General features: G+C 37.0%; 1 protein-coding gene and 2 long non-coding RNA genes across 3 annotated transcripts; all 3 read left to right on the forward strand.

The window, feature by feature from the left end:
* Positions 1 to 3,788: 3,788 nt before the first annotated feature.
* On the forward strand, positions 3,789 to 8,801 carry LOC139146160 (uncharacterized). Its single transcript, XM_070717574.1, has 6 exons — positions 3,789 to 3,943; positions 4,165 to 4,356; positions 5,602 to 5,781; positions 6,131 to 6,368; positions 8,172 to 8,296; positions 8,649 to 8,801. The coding sequence occupies exons 2-4, from the start codon at positions 4,329 to 4,331 to the stop codon at positions 6,304 to 6,306; spliced, it is 384 nt and encodes a 127-aa protein (XP_070573675.1). The 5' UTR covers positions 3,789 to 3,943; positions 4,165 to 4,328; the 3' UTR covers positions 6,307 to 6,368; positions 8,172 to 8,296; positions 8,649 to 8,801.
* A 2,790-nt stretch (positions 8,802 to 11,591) lies between these two features.
* LOC139146161 (uncharacterized) lies at positions 11,592 to 13,153 on the forward strand. The gene is made up of 3 exons (XR_011555103.1): positions 11,592 to 11,943; positions 12,045 to 12,137; positions 12,340 to 13,153. It is a non-coding gene; the product is annotated as an uncharacterized lncRNA (long non-coding RNA).
* Positions 13,154 to 14,349: 1,196 nt separating this feature from the next.
* Positions 14,350 to 20,271, forward strand: LOC139146162 (uncharacterized). The gene is made up of 3 exons (XR_011555104.1): positions 14,350 to 14,601; positions 19,383 to 19,660; positions 20,165 to 20,271. It is a non-coding gene; the product is annotated as an uncharacterized lncRNA (long non-coding RNA).
* The last annotated feature ends 871 nt before the right edge of the window (positions 20,272 to 21,142 follow it).

Below are 21,142 nucleotides of genomic sequence, written 5' to 3' on the forward strand. Positions count from 1 at the left end.
GGTAGATGCGAGTTGCTACCGGGCATAGAGGGATATGAAATTGACCTACATGAAGTAAGTTTCACTTGATTGTATCATATTATTGACATAAATTCATCAAAATACGTGTTTTATGCGAATCTCTAAATGGCGAATCAAAAATGAACAGAACATATTTGTTTAAGGCAATTAAGAGTGCTTCTACGTCTTGGAACTGCAAATTTATTCATAATGACTGAATTCCAAATACGAATCTGCAAGAGCTTGACAATGCGAAATTGATCTTAGACCAATACGATTCCACAGTAAAATTATTCAAATACATCTGATTGAGTGAATATTTGCAAAAAAACTTACTAATTCCCTTAGTTCTATCGTTTAGTAATCACTTATTTGATGTTTCAGAATTTCAAAGAAAAGGATACTATTGTTATCATGTCGTATCGCACGTCCTACCGACTGACGTAGCGACAAAACTACCTGCAAGAAGACATTTTCTTACGTGTGTATAAATCGTTCATTTATTGCATATTCACCTTTGTTTTACAGTCTGGCCGATTTCACTATTATGAAAAACTTGGTGTTGGTCGCTTATTACAGCTGAACCACAACAACCTGGACCTCCGTCATAGAGATGTTCACTACATCAACATTCATGCAGTAAACGCTCTTGGTAAGATTGGCGATGGAATTCAGGATGAGTTTATATAGTAGAAAAAGGTCCAAGCCACTGTTGTAGCAGAGTGTTTTCATAATGAATTCATTTTGGGTAATTTTTACAGTGTGATGACATCACCTGAATCTGTCAGATACTTAATGAATAAGCTAACTTGAACAAGATAGATTTAATTGTATCGATCTGCGATTAAATACAGTTTGTTATTATTTTCTCCTTCTTCATTTTATGCTGTGTTTCCACACGTATTATTTCTATTAAAAAGCTGCAAGAATGATGAGAAATTTTAGAATCTATGCAGGCAAAAAATAAATTCTTGCATTTGCAGTTACAAATAAAATTGCTAAAAGCAAAGCACGTACAAACAAAAGTATAGTATCTTGAAACGTGACACCAAATAGCTCACAGGTAAAATGTAATGATTTTTCAAAGTCTCGTATGAGATTTTAACATTGTGTCATGATTCATTTTGTCTTTAAAGAATATGATAACATAATTTCATCCAGGCCAGTAATCGCAGACTTCAGTCCTCCAGAGCCCGGTCATATTGAAAATGAAGCCATGGACCAAAGTGTCTTACGAACAATGTGTTGAGTATGTGCCCGATGAATGGGAGTTCAGATGTGTGGACACGACGCAACTGAAAAATCACAGGTATAAATTCTATATAGGTATAGACACTATTACATTGAGTATTTGCATATTTGTTTGTTTTGTTTGTTTGTTTTCGATTTTTGCATTTTTTTCAATAAACTGGAATGGCAAGAATACTTGCAAAATGTTATGTATCTAGCTTCCAATAATAACAACTAATTAAATAACAAACTTTGTTTTGGGAGATGTTTTATATTCGTGGCAATTTTGCGCATACTGATCTATGTATTTGGTTTGTCCACATCATTAACTTTTCATGTCATGTCTTTTAGATTTATCATCGACGGGCCAGGGTCAAAGACAGTCTTCAATGGCACGAACCATCCTTTGATCTCAAATATACCAGGGCAAATAGATATATTCAGGTGTGTGTTAATCCTCATACTTCAGTTGATTAACAATAGTTTACCCAGGATAAACACTGACAAATTTAAATTTCTGTTGTTTCGCAAATGCTCAGTATTTGCTAGCTTGGTTGTTGACCGAATAAAGACAAGTTTATAGATGTTTCATAACACACCACATGCTCAAGTTGTATTGTGTTATAGTTTTTAATGTGTTTTGATATTTTGCACCGAAGTTGTGACCAATTACTTAGCGATATTTCATCAGCGGTTACAGTTGTAATGGTACCACTTTCTTTCAAAAAATATTCTAAGCATACCAGCAACATCCTTGGTTGCACTTGAATATTTTTGTCGATGAGCTGTTCACGTTCCTACGCTGTTGGAATGTTCGAAAATCTGTTTTAGAGGCTTGTCGCTCATCGCTGAAACACATCACGTTCTAGTCAACCGCCATTGTTGCCAAAGCTGCAGGCGACACTACGATTACGTGACCGGGCACTTTGCCAAATTTGGTCAAAACTATTCCCTATGGAAATAACTTTTCAAAAAATACCCATTGACCCTCTGACGTCACTTTGTTCTATTCAGTTGGAACTAGACGTATTTATTTTCTCTTCAAGTGACGTATTCTGGCGAATGGCGACACTGAATGAGCATGTTGCGTGTTATAATATCTTATCCATACAATATCTGTAGTTTTTAATGTTAGAATAGTTTAAAGATACGTTACTTGAAACATTAGTTCTTTTCATTTCAATTTTAAATTACAAAACATCATTCGATTTCATATTAATTGTCATTATTTTGTAGCGAACTGGGATGGGTACCATGACGATGAGACTGGTATCTATGGTTACACGTGGACTATAGGAAGTGAGGCTTGTCTAGAAGACGTACATCCACACAAGGATCCTCATTCTCATTTCTTTGACGAAAGTGAATGGACACACATAGGATTGGCAAATGAGTTCGATGAACCTGAGCTTGAAGGTTATCTTCGTTTATCTTCCCTTTCAGTGTTGTTAGCTGTGTACATTATAACGTGTCTGTGTAAATTTCATTTCACTTCATCAGAGATTAGATTAGTCATCTAAACATCCGATAGCACACTCACTGTTTCTCCCGACGCTTGGGATATCTTGGCAATGTGCAATGGGGCATGTGTATCATTATTCTATTAGACTCAGATATTATTCACTTTCAGGTTATACATCTATCTTAACTTCTCCTTGTACACCCCCTAAAATGGTCATTTTTCTTAGATGGCCCTTACCATATCACCGTAAGAGCTATTAATAAGGTTGACTTCGGAGGTCCAATGGCAACTACTGTATGTCACTCAGTGCCCTACATAATTGACAGAACACCGCCAATAGTCCATGAAATTGTTGTCCTTGGTTATGTTGAAGAAGATTGCGTCATCACAGCTATGTACAATTTAAGGTAAGAAGCAAAGGTTGTTCAGTTTTTTCTTCCGTACAATGATTGGTAAATTTCAACCAGTGAGCCATGTCAATTTTGTGTTTCTAAGATTGTGGTTTAAAGTATGCTGCCTTGCAAATATTGTAAAGGCATTCATGCTGGAGTCTTATTATTGGCTTGCCGATGGTTGAACATGTTGTTTGATTACCCTGTATGATGTATTTCACATATTCTGGCAACTTATTTTACTCGACAGTAATACCCTTGATGATGACGATACGTCGTTCTTTGGGACAAATCACAAAGCCATAATCAATTTTCAACGTTTTCTGTATTCAGTGATGACTTGTCTCTCATCAAAGAAATCAGTTTTGGTCTCGGTAAAAGTCCAAGGGACATATATCTCCTTGACTGGGAAAGTGAAACAATATCACACACATAGCTAAGCCATTCTGTGTCCTGATGGTGTACCAGCTTGGGTGAAAGTAAGAGCAATGAACCATGGTAAGTCTAAATCTGTATTCTTGTATTTTAAGTTGTGAAATATCGTCTTAATTTGTATATCAATAGTTGAATGTTGATCACGTGCATCGTAGGGTTTTTTATCGTTAAAAATTTCACACCACTCGGAAAACGATAACTTAAGGATAGAATCATGAACTGACCTCAGTAAATCTTTATATATCGCTCAGTTGAACTCACTACAACAGGCCATGCATCTTCGCCAATTATCGTTGATAGAAGCCCGCCAATCGCAGGACAGGTATTGATGGAACTGTTATCGACCATGACATAGACTTTCAATCTTTCTCAGACAAGCTGTGCGTCAGCTGGAGTGGATTTTATGACGAAGATAGTGGAATTGGTATGACATTTTATATATCGAGGATTTCAGTGGACTGCGTTTTAGTAGCTTTGAAATGGTTTGACTGGACTGGATTCATGATCGTGTGAATACTTAAAAAGTTTTAAGTCTCTTAATAGGCAATATATCACGATCCATGCGTTTATTATTTAATGAAAGCAAAACAAAACAAAACGCTTACTCCTGTTGAGAATCTATACTAAACGGCATTTATTTTTTAGAAAAATACGTTTGGTATGCCGGGCCTACGGCTGGAAGTAACGACACTGTCTCACCAACTGAACTGAGTCACTTTGAGTACAGAAGCTGTAGCGAAGACGTTGACCTTGAACACAACACGACATATTATTCTACCATATTGGCCTTCAATGCAGGCCATAAGAACATGTGGACAAATGTAACAACGGACGGTGGTGCGTTTTATTTCTAGAATATGTAGTTTTTTTCATCAGTAGCCAAAAACTTTACTAAAATAAACATTATCAATAAACCGATAAATTAGATGTTTTTCAATCCAAACGTACCGTACAATGACGCACATCTAAGATGATAAATCAAAGTACACCAACTAAAATGTATAACGCTTACTAACGCGGATATATTTATTACAAAAACACACTAAATTTATGGATTGAGAGGTTCAAGATTTAAGCTTGTTTCCCCTAATCGGTATAATGCAAAATAGCAAATATATAGTATTTTTGTGCGAATTAAATGTCGTTTCATATAGAAACTTGATGTAGAAACACATTGTATTAATTATCTTTTGTGTTGGCGCTTTTCCTATTAGAAAAGTATCGTTTTTGTTCACTATTACATCTCAAAACAACATTATGTTTTAAACGTTGTTGAATACCGTATGGTACAATGAGGGGCAAGCAAGGTCGATTTCAGTCGATTTTTTTCCTATCGTTGCAAGGAAAACAGTCATAACCAAAGTGCGCATGTATCAACGGGGTTATTACACGAAGGTCGGTCTTAATTCTCTTGATGTGTCCACATTTTGACTTGTCGCTTTGCACGTCATCAAATTACGGACACATATCTTATCAACCAAACTTCTTGTTATAACCCCTCAAAGCCGAACGGTGAAATATCCTGCTATTTATATAATACGTACATGTAGCTGTTTTTGATAGGAAGCTGCAAGGTTACGAATGTTACGACTTTTTAGCTTGTCGCATCACTTATACCTGTCCAAGTGAAGTATGATACGATAAATTCTATTCTTTTTAGACCCATAATAAATTAAAATTAGGATATTTAATAGCTAAATAGACAGCTATTGTAATCGGTTACGATACAATAAGAACGTAAAGGTAGCACGTACAAATAGTTTTCCTCCATTCGAAGAAGAGTTTCTGGTGGACTTGTCACTGTGTGAACGAGTAACATCATATCGCCTAATCCTGTACTGGTATTTCGTAGCGCCACTACTGTTTTAGTCTCCACTGAGTAGAAGTGATTGAGATCCTGGTGTCCAATGATGCTAATGTGATAACAGAGTCAATTTTTATGAAGGCGAATTTATTGATACATTATATTAATGTGTTCAGCCAGTGTATTATATTTTGTAAATCCAAAGACTTTTATATTTCAAATTATTAAACAGTACCGAAATGCAAGTAAAGGTTTCAACTGAATGTCTTTATTTACAGTGTTGTATGACGAAACGCCTCCAGAATCAGGATGGATCAAGGACGGAGAAGACACTGAGAAAGATATGATCTACTCACCTCTTGCGTCGACTGTATCTGCCAATTGGGATGATTTCTCTGATCCTGAATCTGGAATTGATAATTACGTCATCAGCATTTGGAAAACAAATCCGTCAGAAGGTATAGAAGTCCAGCTGTCGTGTATGTTTTTATGAAATTCGCGCTGTTTATGTGAATCGCACGAAATCGAAAAAAATCAAACGATTTATCACTCATGCAGGATGTCGCCACAATGTCGCTATAATTAATTTTAACTTGGATAGGTAAGCAACGTCATTGAATAACCGATGCAGCACATGAATTAAACTACCATTTACTTATTTTGCAAGTAGCTAGTACAGACAGCAAATAGAAACCTAGCTAGATTCTTAATGTGGCAAGCAACTATCAGTGTTTCCTTGTAGGAATTCACTATTGTCACATATGGAATGCCGCTAATCTGAAAGTCATACCTTATTCAATTCAACAGGTTCACAATCTACAGAAAACATCCACGACAGAGAGTCTCTGCCAGCGGGTACCAGATCTATCAAATGGCACCACTTCCATCTCCACCATGGCGACAACGTGTACACCGAAATCGAAGCAGTGAATAAGGCCGTACTCCGACAAGAATTTATTCAGACGGTTACACAGTTGACTTAACGGAACCCGAATTCATCTTTCTGGGCGATGGTATCATCCCAAAAGTTAAAGAAAAATTCACAGTAAGTTCAGGCAGACATTTTTCATGCAGCTAGGTATTTGAATTAAGACATGAAATCACAGTGTGGAATTTCATAAACTACCAGTGCCTGTAAAGAGATCATTATCAATTCGATTAGTACACGTTATGTCTTCATTGTCATAAGTAAAATATACATCCAGTGTTATCAATACACAATATTGATGATTTCTCATTGTGAGGGTGCAAGTAGAGCGCTAGCCTCGGGAAATAGTAACCAGTGGCGTTTTCGACATGATACCGCACGCAGCGACGATATACCGACATACATGTATGTTCACGAGTGCATATAGAGAGCGAATATGTCAAAATCCAGTGGAATACACGTTGCTGAGTGGTTGAAGCTGTTATTATTGAATCGAAAGTGTGGCCCGAAATGTCAAAACGGGGAATTTCTGTCTAGCTGGAAGCTCGTGCCTGTTCCAATCGTGCAATTACAAATATAGCGCGGTCATTTTCACGTCTTGACCAATCAAATCGCAGTATTTGCGCCACCATTTCAATATTCCGATTGGCAATTCTCAAGCAACTTAATCATTCTCCCTATTAATCTGCTGGACTCTTTTGTTTCATTTTGTCCGTCCAATGAAGGTAGGGATTTCCAACCCCGCTAATTATAAAACAATTCTGTCACTTCTTTTCCCGCCAGCCATGATTTTGTCGGGAAATAGTTTGAGAACAACTTTCCTGAACAGACTTGTGCACTGCTCCCGTATAATATAAGTGCGTTCTGCCAAATGATGACAGAAGCCGGACTTGTTTAGAGAGCCTTCAGTATTACAAGGGGTGGCCCGGGGGAATTCCGTGCACACCTGTAGTGTAAAATGTGACCCTCCACCTGCCCCTCCCCTGTCCGATATTATAAAAGTTGACCCTCCCCCTACCATTCTAGTATTCCCCTAGGAATAACTGAAACAGCATCAATAATTTACATAACCATTGATTTAATTGTTATGAAAGCTCCGGGCAGAAAGTAGTGGGCGACAGATGGCGGTTTGGGAGGGAGGTCTCAATTTATCATGTAAGTATTTTGAAGGGACATGATATTTCATACATTGGCAAGAGGGTCACCATATTTTGCGCATATATAGAAGTCAATATTTGGCTGAGATAGTGTTTCGCCCAAAATTATCCATCATAATACATTGGAGTCTATCAGGCAAATAACTTCCCCCACGAAAAACTCTATATTCTGTACATTTATATATGTTTGATAATGTATGTAAATGTGCTTTGCTTGGAGTGGATTTTGGATTTCATTGAAAATGTCGACTCACTATACATTGTAGTCAATGAGTGAACTATGAACAATTTTTTTTTCTCAAATATAAAACTGGCAAAATCTGTGCATTTATGGACGTTTGATAATTGATATAAATGTACATAATAAGAATAGGGTGGTTACCAGAGCATATGTGAGCAAGAAATTTGATTTTGGAATTTCACCGAGATGTTGATTAACTATACATAATAGTCTATGAGGAAACTATGAATACTTTTTTTCCGACACAAAACTAGGTAAATATGTGTATTTATGTAGGCTTTATTGCTGATGTTTGACCATAAAATCAGCTTCTGTCAAAAGTGACCCTCCCCAAGATAGGTTTATAAAAAGTGATTCCCCCCTTGAACAGTTTTCTAAAAAGAGACCCTCTCCCAAATTCCCCCTGTAAGGCTCCCATACAGATGTTAGTGAGTCGGACAAGATGAGAGCACATCCGATTGTCGCTAATACATGAATTGCATTTATCGAACTGTACCGTCGATTATTTTCTGTAAATTGCAGTCAAGCACATCTCAGGTTGGCGTGAACTGGGACTTTGAAGACCCTGAATCTGGCTTGGACCATTACAAGGTCACCGTGTATCAGACATACGGAGGGAAGCGAAAACAGTTTTATCCGAGTGATGGGTAAATATGAGAATTAAGTCTGCATTGCTAATTTTGTTACCTATGAAATGTTTAACGTTCAAGCATTCTGAATATGCCCCAGAAAGACTTTTAAGTCTTAGGTGAGTATGACAAACTCCTGGCGGCTATGTCGGCTGCTAATTACATCATTGATGCAAAAGCAGGAAAGTCAACACTTGCTTCTCTTTTCTTGCGTAAGGGACATAGATGTTGTTATTTGTCATATAAATGTGCCTTTCGTAACTTTTATGTATACCTAGCTAATCTTTATTTAACGATTAATGATGTGTGTGTAGCTATCAGATCTTCGTATTAGTTGGCTCATACAATAATTTCGTTTTCATTGTTACAGGACGGCGCAAGTTATTGTTGATGGTACGGCTACATCCTGGCAGTCACCACCCGTATTACAGCTGATCAATGGTGGGCACTACAGTGTTCGGGTATCTGCAGTCAATGGTGCCGGAATTGGTAACGTTCAGGACACGGACGGTGTTATCGTCGATTCAACGCCGCCACAGGCAAGTGATTTGTTTCAATAGTCAACAAATACAATGTATATGCATTACTTAGACACTCGATCATAATGCAGACCCTACACCTGGATTTAATCATTTATTCCTCTTCCCCCCTTTCCATAGATGCTGCAATTAAAAATGGGCGTACTCACAGTAGATGAAGAAGAAGAAATATTTGATGGTTATATCATCCAGTCAGACACAGAGGGTATCAGAGGATACTGGGAAGCCATAGACTTTGAAAGTGACATAGCAGCCTATTGGATCTCCATTGGCACATATCAAGGTATCATTTCACCAAAATATTGTAACAGTTGTAGTGGGATGGCTATCAAACGTCAAACAGTACGGGAAAGGAAATCGTCATGTTGATAAATAAGTTCTAAATTACTCGTTGGCAAAGAAAAGCTGTCTTGTGATTAAAATTTATGATATACGACAGGTTATATTTTTTATTAAGGATTGACTCGTAATGCCAAAAGTCTCTTATCCCGTCAATGAAAAATGAATTTTTAGACTTATTAACTTTCGTATTTTCTACAGGCGGTGCAGACGTTAAGGAAATGAGCAACATCGGTACGTACAAAGGTGGTTACCTTGGTGACTTGATATTGGACAAGTATGACGCAGACAGCGATCGTCCGGTGTACTTCGTGTCGATAAAGGCAGAAAACGGCGCGGGAATGATGTCTAATACTTTGATTTCAAGGTACAACATCCCTTTCGTATCTACTGCTACTTTTTACCAGGCCAGCAAGCTGGAAAGAAGGAGTTTTTAGGATTCGTTTTGTTTACTAAATATAGCCCTGTACTCCCTGACATATGTTGTCACGTGATATACCCAAGCAATTTTATTTCACACATTCTTTACTTGCATTAACAATCATCGATTTCATCTCAAAGACGCCATCTGCTCTGTTACCCTGGTTTCAATTGCTGTACTTTGTTTTTATTTTCCATGACAGTGGTATTAAAGTTGTTTCCGCCGACAAGGTTGGCATGGTTACTGATGGCCCTAATGATGACATCAATGATGAAACCGAGCTGATACATGTAGATGTGGACTACCAACGAGAAGTCGGGACGGCCACTGCTCAGTTCAGTGGGTTTGAAAGCGAGCAGCATGGAATCGTTCACTACGAGTGGGCGATTGGAACAAGTCCGAGATCTGATGACGTTCAACCGTTCATTAGTGATGGTATTATAAAGAACGAGGAAATTCAAATCAAAGGCGACGGTACGAGATTCAAATGACCACCCTTCATTTCTTTCGATAGTCAAAGATTCATTGGATTGTCTGTCTTTCCAAAGTGATTGAAAAATTGAAAAATCGATCGCACACTCTCAGAAATCGTCCCACACTCTGCAGTAATATTACACGAGCTCTGATTGGATGATAAACAGTCTGTTTTGTTCCACGCGCAAAATGTTATCCATGGCACGACGAGTAATACACGGATCGGAACTACAAAGTAAGCAGGTCAGAGTACAGTGGCAGACGGCAGAGTTTTCACGATTTTGGATAATGTTGTACGTGTCCAATGTGAATTTAAAGCATTTTGTGGTCTTGTGAGAAAAAGGATATCACACAGCAAGGACCTGGGATCAGATTCCACACACGAGTCGGGGATATTTTGTCTCACACTCGCCTGTGGCTCGTGTGAGACAAAATATCCTCATCTCTTGTCAGAAATCTGATCCCAGGTCCTTGGGGTGTGAGATTCTATTAATCTTCGTCCACTATTGAAATGATATGCTCAATCTTTCCTCAACAGGTCTGGGCGGATCTGGCAAGGCACAAAGTCTCGTACCACTGGATCAAAGTCAGCAGTACTACACAACTGTGAGGGCGTACACGGGCGTAGGAAATGTATTGGATGCAAGCTCGGACGGCTTCACGGTAGATACAACGCCACCGCACATTTCACTTGACCAGGGGCAACAAAGTAATGACAGCGCAATTATAAGCGAAGAAAACAGTCGATTTCAGGCACGTTTTCATGCTAATTTTCATGCTAAGTTATGTTGCGATTTCCTGATATCTTTCACTTTGATAATAACTTGCCATATATTTTGTGGGGAAGATCTTGGTAGAAAAACCATCGTTATTCATTCATGCAGTCATTAATATTCATTTTCACGTTTACCTCACAGAAGTCACCGCAGTTTATAACTTCCTCATGGGAAATTACAGAAGATGACAGCGCCATCCTCATCACGGAATTCTGTTATGGAACTATTCCCGGTTTCTCTGATATCTTCAACTGCACCGACACCACAGAACAGGATTACATAATCAATTCTATGGTAACGCCCAACACGCAGAGCTTGCCAAACACACTGACACTGCGGTCAACCAACAAGGTACCTTTTATACAGATTATCCATTTGCTTGCAACGCCAACTTATCCCTCCTCTGAGACGTTGTTTGCTTGATTTTGCTTATGAAAACTTTTATGGTACATTCCATAAAAAAGAAAGTAATTAGCGTGTACTTTATGATAGCAAATGACATTCTTTTCCTTTCGACAGGTTGGCCTGAAGTCTGAAAAGTATGCTGTAGGCGTCACCATCGACCATTCACCACCTGTAGCGGGAAATATCCACTGTCAGTCATCCATCAGAGCAACAGATGACGTAGTATGTACCTGGATAAATTTCTACGACAAAGAGAGTGGAATAAGCAATTATAGATTTGCTTTCGGTTTGTCAGAGGTAGATGATTCCATTTGTCCCTTACAATGGTAAGGCCATCACATCATGAATACAGGGTGAAAGGTGAGTAATGAGGGTCGCAAAATTCGGTCATAGTTGCCCGGACTGAAAAGCTTATTATTTTGACAGTGAAATGTAAAACCAACGTAATGCACATTTGTATTATCTCGGTTCATATTAATGCAAACCATTTCGGCATGTTTAGGTCCTTTCGAATCTGGAAAATACTTTGCCACTGTGGTTGCTGTCAATTACCTTGGCGATGAAACGTATGCTATTCAGAAGCGATCTACGTGGACGACACGCCACCAGTGGCAGGGATAGTTGTCGAGCTGAATGACGTCGATGAAATCAATTATGATGATCACAGCAATGTAGATGGAAGGTACCTTCGAGGATGCAGTAATTTTGAAAGTAAGTTTTGAAGTGGTTAAAACATATATATGTTTATTCATTTATGAAATTAAATTAACACACTGTAACTAACACTGCAAATTTATACTTTTGTCAATCAGGCTGTATGGAACTCGATGCTGTCTGCCAAAGGTCGGTCGACAGAATATTTGTTGTTTGGGAACTTTCTTTGACCCTGATAGTTCAATCACGAGGTAATGAACTCTTTCTTTTTCTAATTAAAATATCATGAGTTTTTCCGTTCCTTTTAAAGAATATATATCACAACTCCATTAGACCACGTCAATTGTGGAGGGAATGCGTCGATTCGTATCATAGCACAATGTATTTTGTCACTTCGGCATTCTTCAGCTCCCCAACGGCATAATAAGAAGTGTATCGTTTACGTTACCACAGATATCAAGTTGCCGTCGGACCAAGTCCTGGCAGTACGCAGATAGTGGATTTCACGGACGTCGATACCTCTAAAGGACTTTCCACGCTGATTCGCGGAATTGATCTGTATGACGTCAGACAGGTGTTCGTCTCTGTTCGAGGTTATAACCAAGCCGGACTTCACACCACAGCCGTTTCAAATGGTGTGTACATCAGTAGAGTAAGTTCTCGATTGCCACCGCTTCCTGGAAGTTATGTCTGGGATGGCAGTGCAGACGGAGACCTGTAAGTAAATGTTCCTGTACGATCGTGTTAGTGTACATGCTACAGATATTACACTGATTATGCATCATATCACAACATGACAGAACACCATTAAGGCGAAGCAGTGCAAGCGCGCCTTATTTACTCATGGTATTGCCTACAGTGATTCTGTTGCCATCCTGAGTGGGGTGACAACAATATACAGTGCAAGCCATGGGATTATATCACTGTATACATGTGTTATAAACAGAAAACAAAAAATGGTGCCAAGTTAGACGCGTTTTGACGTCTGAAGTTGGCGTAATGATATTTACTAAGTTTCTATTTTTGTAATATGGTTTGATGTACGATGATGCCATTTATTTCCCTTGCTACTTATGCCACACCCTGGTTCTTGTGTCAAAGGCTAATGTATTTTGGGAATAGATCCAGCCCAAGTCATTCGCTCTATGACGATGGGAAAAGCAATGCATACAAATACTATATTTTTCATTAAAGACGCCTACAATTTACAGGCTGTTTAACACTTTTCATTCATTACACACCAGTAGAAATATATAATAAAAAGAATAAACAGTTTAATTGTCAATTTGCGAATGAGCTGGACCCTGTCGGAGCAGATAGCTAGGGGAACACTGCTATCAGAAAAAATATTCAAATTTCAGCAATGCTTTATTTTTTTCTCTTAGTCGTAGCTATAGTCTTTTAAATTTTCCATACAGAGAAGTTCTTTCTCTGGCAAAGTAGTTGGGCTTGCAGAAGACTACTTTCGACTTGTTCATGAAATACTAGTTTTTTTAACAAACACAAGTACCAAGTAGTCCGAGTTACAAGTGCGTATTGAATAAGGTTACGGCATAATGTTTTGATATTGCGCAGCAGTGAAAAACACTCCGGTGCAAGTAAGTTGTGGTGCGGCTGTAATAACACAGATAAATATTATAGTCGTTCATCCGACGGTAATAATCAGGTTTTATATATAACTCCGAATATCGCAGAAAGATTTCCTTTCTTGTATGTAAAACACTAGTCAGTTCATTGTTTTATGTAATACGAATATAATACTAACACATGTTATGTAGCTGTACAGTAAGAGATCATAAAGAAGTATATCAATTAGTGTATGGCCTTGGCCTTTCTTTTTGGAATTGTAAATCGTCATCAGGCTTCTTTATATTCTTGACGCAACCGGTCATATCGTGTTTTAATTGTTATCCCCTCCTCCAGACCCAGGGAAAGACATGGTTGTTTTTAACATCCATGTGATAGATACAGTAAATTTTTTCGTAAAATATGTATCGTATAGGAATGATGATATCGGTTGTTTTTTATCACATTTCGACTTTGCTTTCTCTTGCATGTACTTCTTTATTTCTAGGGACTATCAAGACAATAATGACGTCTTGCATGCCAGTGGAGCTTTGAAGGTGACCCCTGCAAGAAAACAAAATACGAGTGGGCAATATATAGATTTGATGGAATGCTGATGCAGAACTTTACGACTACAAGTGACGGTATGTAATATTAGGTTACATTTCTTACCCTTTAATCTCCCAGTGTATTCAGTTGGAGAAATTACGACAGTGAGAAAATAGCTACAGATACCGTAAGACCTTGCAAGACCTCCTGTACGTATTCTCAACTTTGAACAGTTTCTTTATTTTCGTTTCGTTTTGTTTTGCTTTGTTTCTGTTTTCTCAATCGGCTCCGTCCGTAATACCATGAACAAACTTTGAATTTTTTTTCGATATTCACGCAGAATTGGAATGAATGACGGCCTAGACTTAAAAGATGGGGAATCGTACTACACAGTAGTGAAAGCGACCAACGAACTCGGGTTCTCACAAATTCTACGATCCAACGGCGTGACAATACAGCTGGAACCTCTTCAACCTGGGAATATCAGAGATGGTCCCATCGATGGATTTGACTTGAATTTCCAGGAGTCTATAACGTCTTTGTCGGCAAACTGGGATTCGTTTGGCGTTGACTGTGGAGTGGATTCCATCGATCAAAGAGGTAATCATGGCATCTGTCGATAAAGTTTTCTAATTAAAGCTCTATTAATGTTATCTTTTGGCGTATTTTCGATTTTTAGCTCACATTTGGTTATACCAATGTGAGTTTATCGTATAGGCTGAAGTCGATGGCGTATGTATGTATGTATGTATGTATGTATGTATGTATGTATGTATGTATGTATGTATGTATGTATGTATGTATGTATGTATGTATGTATGTATGTATGTATGTATGTATGTATGTATGTACGTACAGTATGTCCGTCAACATCAAAAACACGCAAACCGCTGCACATTTCAGCTTGGTATTTGGTGTGTGGATGCATCTTGGGCTATAGATGGGATTTTGTTCAAATGAAGTCTGCATTGCCAAAATTATGCAAATGAGCTTACAAAATGTGAAAATGGTTAAGAATTAATAACTCAAGAAGCGCTTTTTTGATTGCTTTGAAAATTTGTGTGCAAGTACCTTAGGTGAACCTTATACAGTTTTATGAATATTGTGCAGATATCCTTAATTTTGTATTTTTGCTGAACTTTTTTGTGATTTTTTCTCATTTTCAGTAAAAGTTATTCTTCTCTGAAATCGACAGCCCAATCGCTCTCAAATTAGGGTTGTCTCTTTGCAAGGGTGTTACTCTTCTAATTTGTTGAAATTATGACTTAATTGGGAAAATTACTATTTTTGTGCAGTTTTGTCATTTTTGGTCAAAAAATCTTAAACAGTATTTCCTTTTTAAAACCACTGGACAGACAGCTTTCATATTTGGTACACAGACGTACAGAGATGACAATAGTTAGATATGTTGAAATTGTCCTGAAATATACAAATTTGTATTTTTAAGACAATATTGTCATTTTTGGTCAAGAAAACTTTATCTCAAAATTACTTGTTTGATAGCTTTGTAATTTGGTATAAAGTCCCTTGTTTGATAGCTTTGTAATTTGGTATAAAGTCCCGAAAGATGTTATTAGATAAATTTTCTGCTCAAAGTGTTGGGAAACCCCAAAATTGTATATTTTAGGTACTTTTCTCCGTTTGTGACCTTAAATGACCTACACCAACCCAGGATATGTTGTGAGACAATTTTGAAGGCTGTGAACATAATTTTGTCATATTTGGTACCAATTTGTAGGAAAATTTAATCCAGAAAACAAAACTGACGTGATTTTTAGCTCACATTTGGTTATACCAATGTGAGTTTATCGTATAAGCTGAAGTCGATGGCGTCTGTATGTATGTGTGTATGTATGTATGTATGTATGTATGTATGTATGTATGTATGTATGTATGTATGTATGTATGTATGTATGTATGTATGTATGTATGTATGTATGTATGTATGTATGTATGTATGTACTGTATGTCCGTCAACATCAAAAACACGCAAACCGCTGCACGTTTCAGCTTGGTATTTGGAGTGTGGATGCATCCTGGGCTATAGATAGGATTTTGTTCAAATGAAGTCTGCATTGCCAAAATTATGCAAATGAGCTTACAAAATGTGAAAATGGTCAAGAATTTACAACTCAAGAACTGCTGTTTTGACTGCTTTGAAAATTTTTGTGCAAGTACCTTAGGTGAACCTTATACTTTTTATGAATATTGTGAAGATATCCTTAATTTTGTATTTTTGCTGAATTTTTTTGTGATTTTTCTCATTTTCAGTAAAAATTCTTCTTCTCTGAAACCGCCAGCCCAATGGCTCTCAAATTTGAGTTGGATCTTTGCGAGGGTGTTACTCTTCTAATTTGTTGAAATTATGACGAAATTGGGAAAATTAATATCTTGGTGCAGTTTTGTCATTTTTGGTCAAAAAATCTTAAACAGTGTTTTTTTTTAAAACCCCTGGACTGACAGCGTTTATATTTGGTACACAGACGTACAGAGATGACAATAGTTAGATATGTGAAAATTGTCCTGAAATATACAAATTTGTATTTTTAAGACAATTTTGTCATTTTTGGTCAAGAAAACTTGTTCTCAAAATTACTTGTTTGATAGCTTTGTAATTTGGTATTAAGTCCCCAGGGATGTTATTAGACAAATTGTTTGTTCAAAGTGTTGGGAAACCCCCAAATTTGTATATTTCAGGTACTTTCTCAGTTTGTGACCTTAAATGACCTACACCAACCCGGGATATGTTGTGAGACAGTTTTGAAGGCTGTGAACATATTTTTGTCATATTTAGTATCAATTTGTAGGAAATTTTGATCCAGAAAACAAAGCTGAGGTGAATTTTTTCATTGCGGACCAATTTTTGCAACTTTTCTATGTAAGACATACAAGAACTGATGAGAAATTTGGATCCAGGATAATTCCAGATGTTGTAATCACCACCCACAGTGGAAGGCATTTCACTATCTGCAACTAACTTAAGTGCTGTTTACATTAGAATGATAACACTCATGGCATTAATTAAAAACTCCCAAGGTTGTAAATACATTTTCTGTCATCTGGCGTTATGTAATACCAAGGGATGGAACATTTGATATTCAGGAGGGGGTAGGGTCTAGAAGATTGATGAGGTACGGTAGCATTACTTTTTTAGCTCACATTTGGTTTTACCAATGTGAGTTTATCGTATAGGCTGAAGTCGATGGCGTCTGTATGTATGTGTGTATGTATGTATGTATGTATGTATGTATGTATGTATGTATGTATGTATGTATGTATGTATGTATGTATGTATGTATGTATGTATGTACGTACAGTATGTCCGTCAACATCAAAAACGCGCAAACCGCTGCACGTTTCAGCTTGGTATTTGGTGTGTGGATGCATCCTGGGCTATAGATGGGATTTTGTTCAAATGAAGTCTGCATTGCCAAAATTATGCAAATGAGTTTACAAAATGTGAAAATGGTTAAGAATTATTTACTCAAGAAGCGCTTTTTGATTGCTTTGAAAATTTGTGTGCAAGTACCTTAGTTAACCTTATACAGTTTTATGAATATTGTGAAGATATCCCTAATTTTGTATTTTTGCTGATTTTTTTTGTTTTGTGATTTTTCTCATTTTCAGTAAAAATTCTTCTTCTCTGAAACCGCCGGCCCAATCGCTCTCAAATTTGGATTGTCTCTTTGCAAGGGTGTTACTCTTCTAATTTGTTGAAATTATGACAAAATTGGGAAAATTACTATTTTTGTGCAATTTTGTCATTTTTGGTCAAAAAATCTTAGACAGTGTTTTCTTTTTAAAACCCCTGGACAGACAGCTTTCATATTTTGTACACAGACGCACAGAGGTGACAATAGTTAGATATGTTGAAATTGTCCTGAAATATAAAAAAATGTATTTTTAAGACAATATTGTCATTTTTGGTCAAGAAAACTTTATCTCAACATTACTTGTTTGATAGCTTTGTAATTTGGTATAAAGTCCCTTGTTTGATAGCTTTGTAATTTGGTATAAAGTCCCAAAAGATGTTATTAGATAAATTTTCTGCTCAAAGTGTTGGGAAACCCCAAAATTTGTATATTTTAGGTACTTTTCTCAATTTGTGACCTTAAATGACCTATACCAACCCAGGATATGTTGTGAGACAATTTTGAAGGCTGTGAACATAATTTTGTCATATTTGATACCAATTTGTAGGAAAATTTGATCCAGAAAACAAAGCTGAGGTGATTTTTTTCATTTTGACCAATTTTTGCAACTTTTCTATGTAAGACATACAAAAACTGATGAGAAATTTGGATCCAGGATAACTCCAGATGTTGTAATCACCACCCACAGTGGAAGGCATTTCACTATCTGTAACTAACTTAAGTGCTGTTTACATTAGAATGATAACACTCATGGCATTAATTAAAAATCTCCAAGGTTGTGAATGTACTTCCTGTCATTTGGTCTTATGTAATACCAAGGGGTGGAACATTTGATATGCAGGAGGGGGTAGGGTTTAGAAAATCAATGATGTAGCATTACTTTTTTACCAGATCCCTTGTGCATTTTTTGCCCACTCCCACGTTTTCTTTTTATCAAGCCTTCTCTGTTTTTTGTTGTTGACATTTGCTTATGTATTTAGGATCTGCTTCTCCCATTGCTATAGAAGTTGATATGCATGTTCCTAAAGATGACCTCCAGTACTAAGTTGGAGACCTTCTTTGCTTTTGTCATTCTTGTTTTTCCTGGTTTAAATATTTCTCAAATTGATCAATTCAAACCGAATGTGAGCACATAATGTCCTTGACGGTATTTTTTCAGTTTGTAATTTAACATAGTTTCTTGTTCTAAGTTGAAAATAACACCTGCGACATGTCTGATGTTCGACTTTCAATACAGCATTGTGTACATGTGTCAATGTTGACAACTAAATTTTAGTCCAAAAAACTATCATCCATCTGCTAACAACAAGATTGCATATTTTACACACAATACTGTATTTCCAAGGCTTATTCTTGAATCTGTACACTTCATTAACAGGAATAAGGAGATGTAATGTTTTTATAGCCAAGAATAATGTTTGAAAGCGCCCGTTAAATATTACAGCAGTTTGATTTCGTTTGTGTCAAACAACACCAAAATTTTCATTCAACCACACGCGACCCAGACGGTATTAATGTTATTGAGTTTTTCTCACTGTTTTCTATATCATTTCCTCTCCTTTTCTTCATGCTCTGACTGATCGGAGTAAAAAAGTAATGTTATATAACCTAACCTAAAATGAAAGAAAACAGTGAGAACAACTCAATAACATTAATACCGTCTGGGCCGCCTGAGATTCAACTTTTGATAGACTCACTTATATTATGTTAAACTCTTAATTATTGAAGAACCAGTATTCGGTCAAATAATCGACCACTATGAGGTAGCCATCGGAACGGACAACCGATACGCAAACACCAGAGATGATATTCATCCCTTTGTAGATGTTGGATGTAACACAACCCACACCTTCAGCGATCTTCAGCTTGTTCCACGCACTCAAGTCTACTACGTCACCATTAGAGCGCGTACAGCATATCCACGGCCATGGCCGAGACCACCACCAATGGTATCCGGGTTGGCTACGGCGGCCAAGTGCTGACAAAAGGGAAGTGTCTATGCAAAGGTAAAAAAAATGAAGATGTGCTTGTGTTTTGTTGTAACCCTAGCGTAAAGAAAACCGTAGGTTAGTGCTACATAACTAAGAAGGTGCCATGGGAATAGATATTCAGACACTCAAACCTTGCAATACCTTTTTTGGAATTTTGGACTTTGTTGGATCATTTTGAAGCTCTTTTAGTAAATATTGTTAGTGAAAATCGAAAATTTTATTTTACCAATAGAGTTAACACAGGGATAGCGGTAATTACAATTTAAAATATCAAATTTAAATTTCACTCTCATTTTTTCTTTTGTACCAGATTTTCACGGTGACCATGATTAATATAGTATCTGATTTTGAAAAAAAAATATTCAAAACTGTAATTTTCTACCTTTCAAGACCATACTAACTTAACAGTTAAGTTTGCCGTCGATTTCTCCACAAGATAATAAGAAAGTAACAAATAAAAATTTTGCGTAATTTGATACTTTTCGAGGAAATATCATCACTTGTTTTTAACATCAACAGATACGTGCCGTCTTCAGACACCATTACTTTATCTTGGAGTAATTTTGCATTTAAAGAGCCAGTGCTGTTTTACACTTGGGGTGTCACTCAAAATGGCGATTTAATGAAGAATATAACGTGTTTTTCACTGGTAAGAATTTAGTAGGCCTATATGCATTCTTAAATTAATAGCTGAAGAGACAAATTGCGAGCACATTGGACTTTGTAAATGCAAATGAAAGGTACTCGATATTTCTTGTAGATTGTACCACTTGACTTGAATTGCAAATCATGACTACGATCTGTAACAACACTCATTACCAACAGGTTCACAAGGAAGCAACCCTCTCACTGGCAATGCGTTACATAGAAAATTGTTAACGCTTGCTCAAATTGCACGCTAGCGAGAATTTTCCGTCAACTTGCCTTTGCTACTCCGGAATAAAAAGGTCACTTGAAAGCGGCACAATCAAAGCCACAAATGAAACACGCATTGAAATACATGTATTTGTATGCGCGTTGCGCACATGGTTTTGTTTCTTACGTGGTTCATGCAAAGTCCGTGTTGAATGTGCTTAGTTGATGACTGAGGAAAACCTTGTCGTCTCAAAAACGACAGTGCCAGTTTACCCTCTGAGCTTTGTACACTGCAAAAATGTTTGGCATTCCTAAACAACTACAAATTGCTGTTTTACTAGGCTATTAGGATTGTCCACAAAAAAGGAAAATAAAATTAAATTTGTTTAAGATAATCAAAGTAATGCTCAACAATATTGAAGACATATCGGAAACGAGAAATACCTACAGCTTGAACAATTTTGACTTTTACCAGTGATGTAAGATTTGTCTTCTTCCGATTATTAAACAGCTCTCTAAACTTTCATGAGTAGCTGTTTTCTTATCATAAAATTTTTAAAAATACAACTTTTAGGTCATGTTGATCATGTCATAGGAAAAGATTTATCAGTACCTTTCCGCCATTTTTCAAACCAGCATGTA

The sequence above is a fragment of the Ptychodera flava genome, chromosome 12 (assembly GCF_041260155.1).
Source record: "Ptychodera flava strain L36383 chromosome 12, AS_Pfla_20210202, whole genome shotgun sequence".
In the NCBI taxonomy this organism is placed as follows: Eukaryota; Metazoa; Hemichordata; class Enteropneusta; family Ptychoderidae; genus Ptychodera; species Ptychodera flava.

Coding starts and splice junctions, on each gene's coding strand:
- LOC139146160 (XM_070717574.1), top strand. CDS start 4,329: ATGTGGACAAATGTAACAACGGACGGTG. Junction 4,357..5,601: donor AAATGTAACAACGGACGGTG/GTGCGTTTTATT, acceptor CTTTATTTACAG/TGTTGTATGACGAAACGCCT. Junction 5,782..6,130: donor GAAAACAAATCCGTCAGAAG/GTATAGAAGTCC, acceptor TCAATTCAACAG/GTTCACAATCTACAGAAAAC.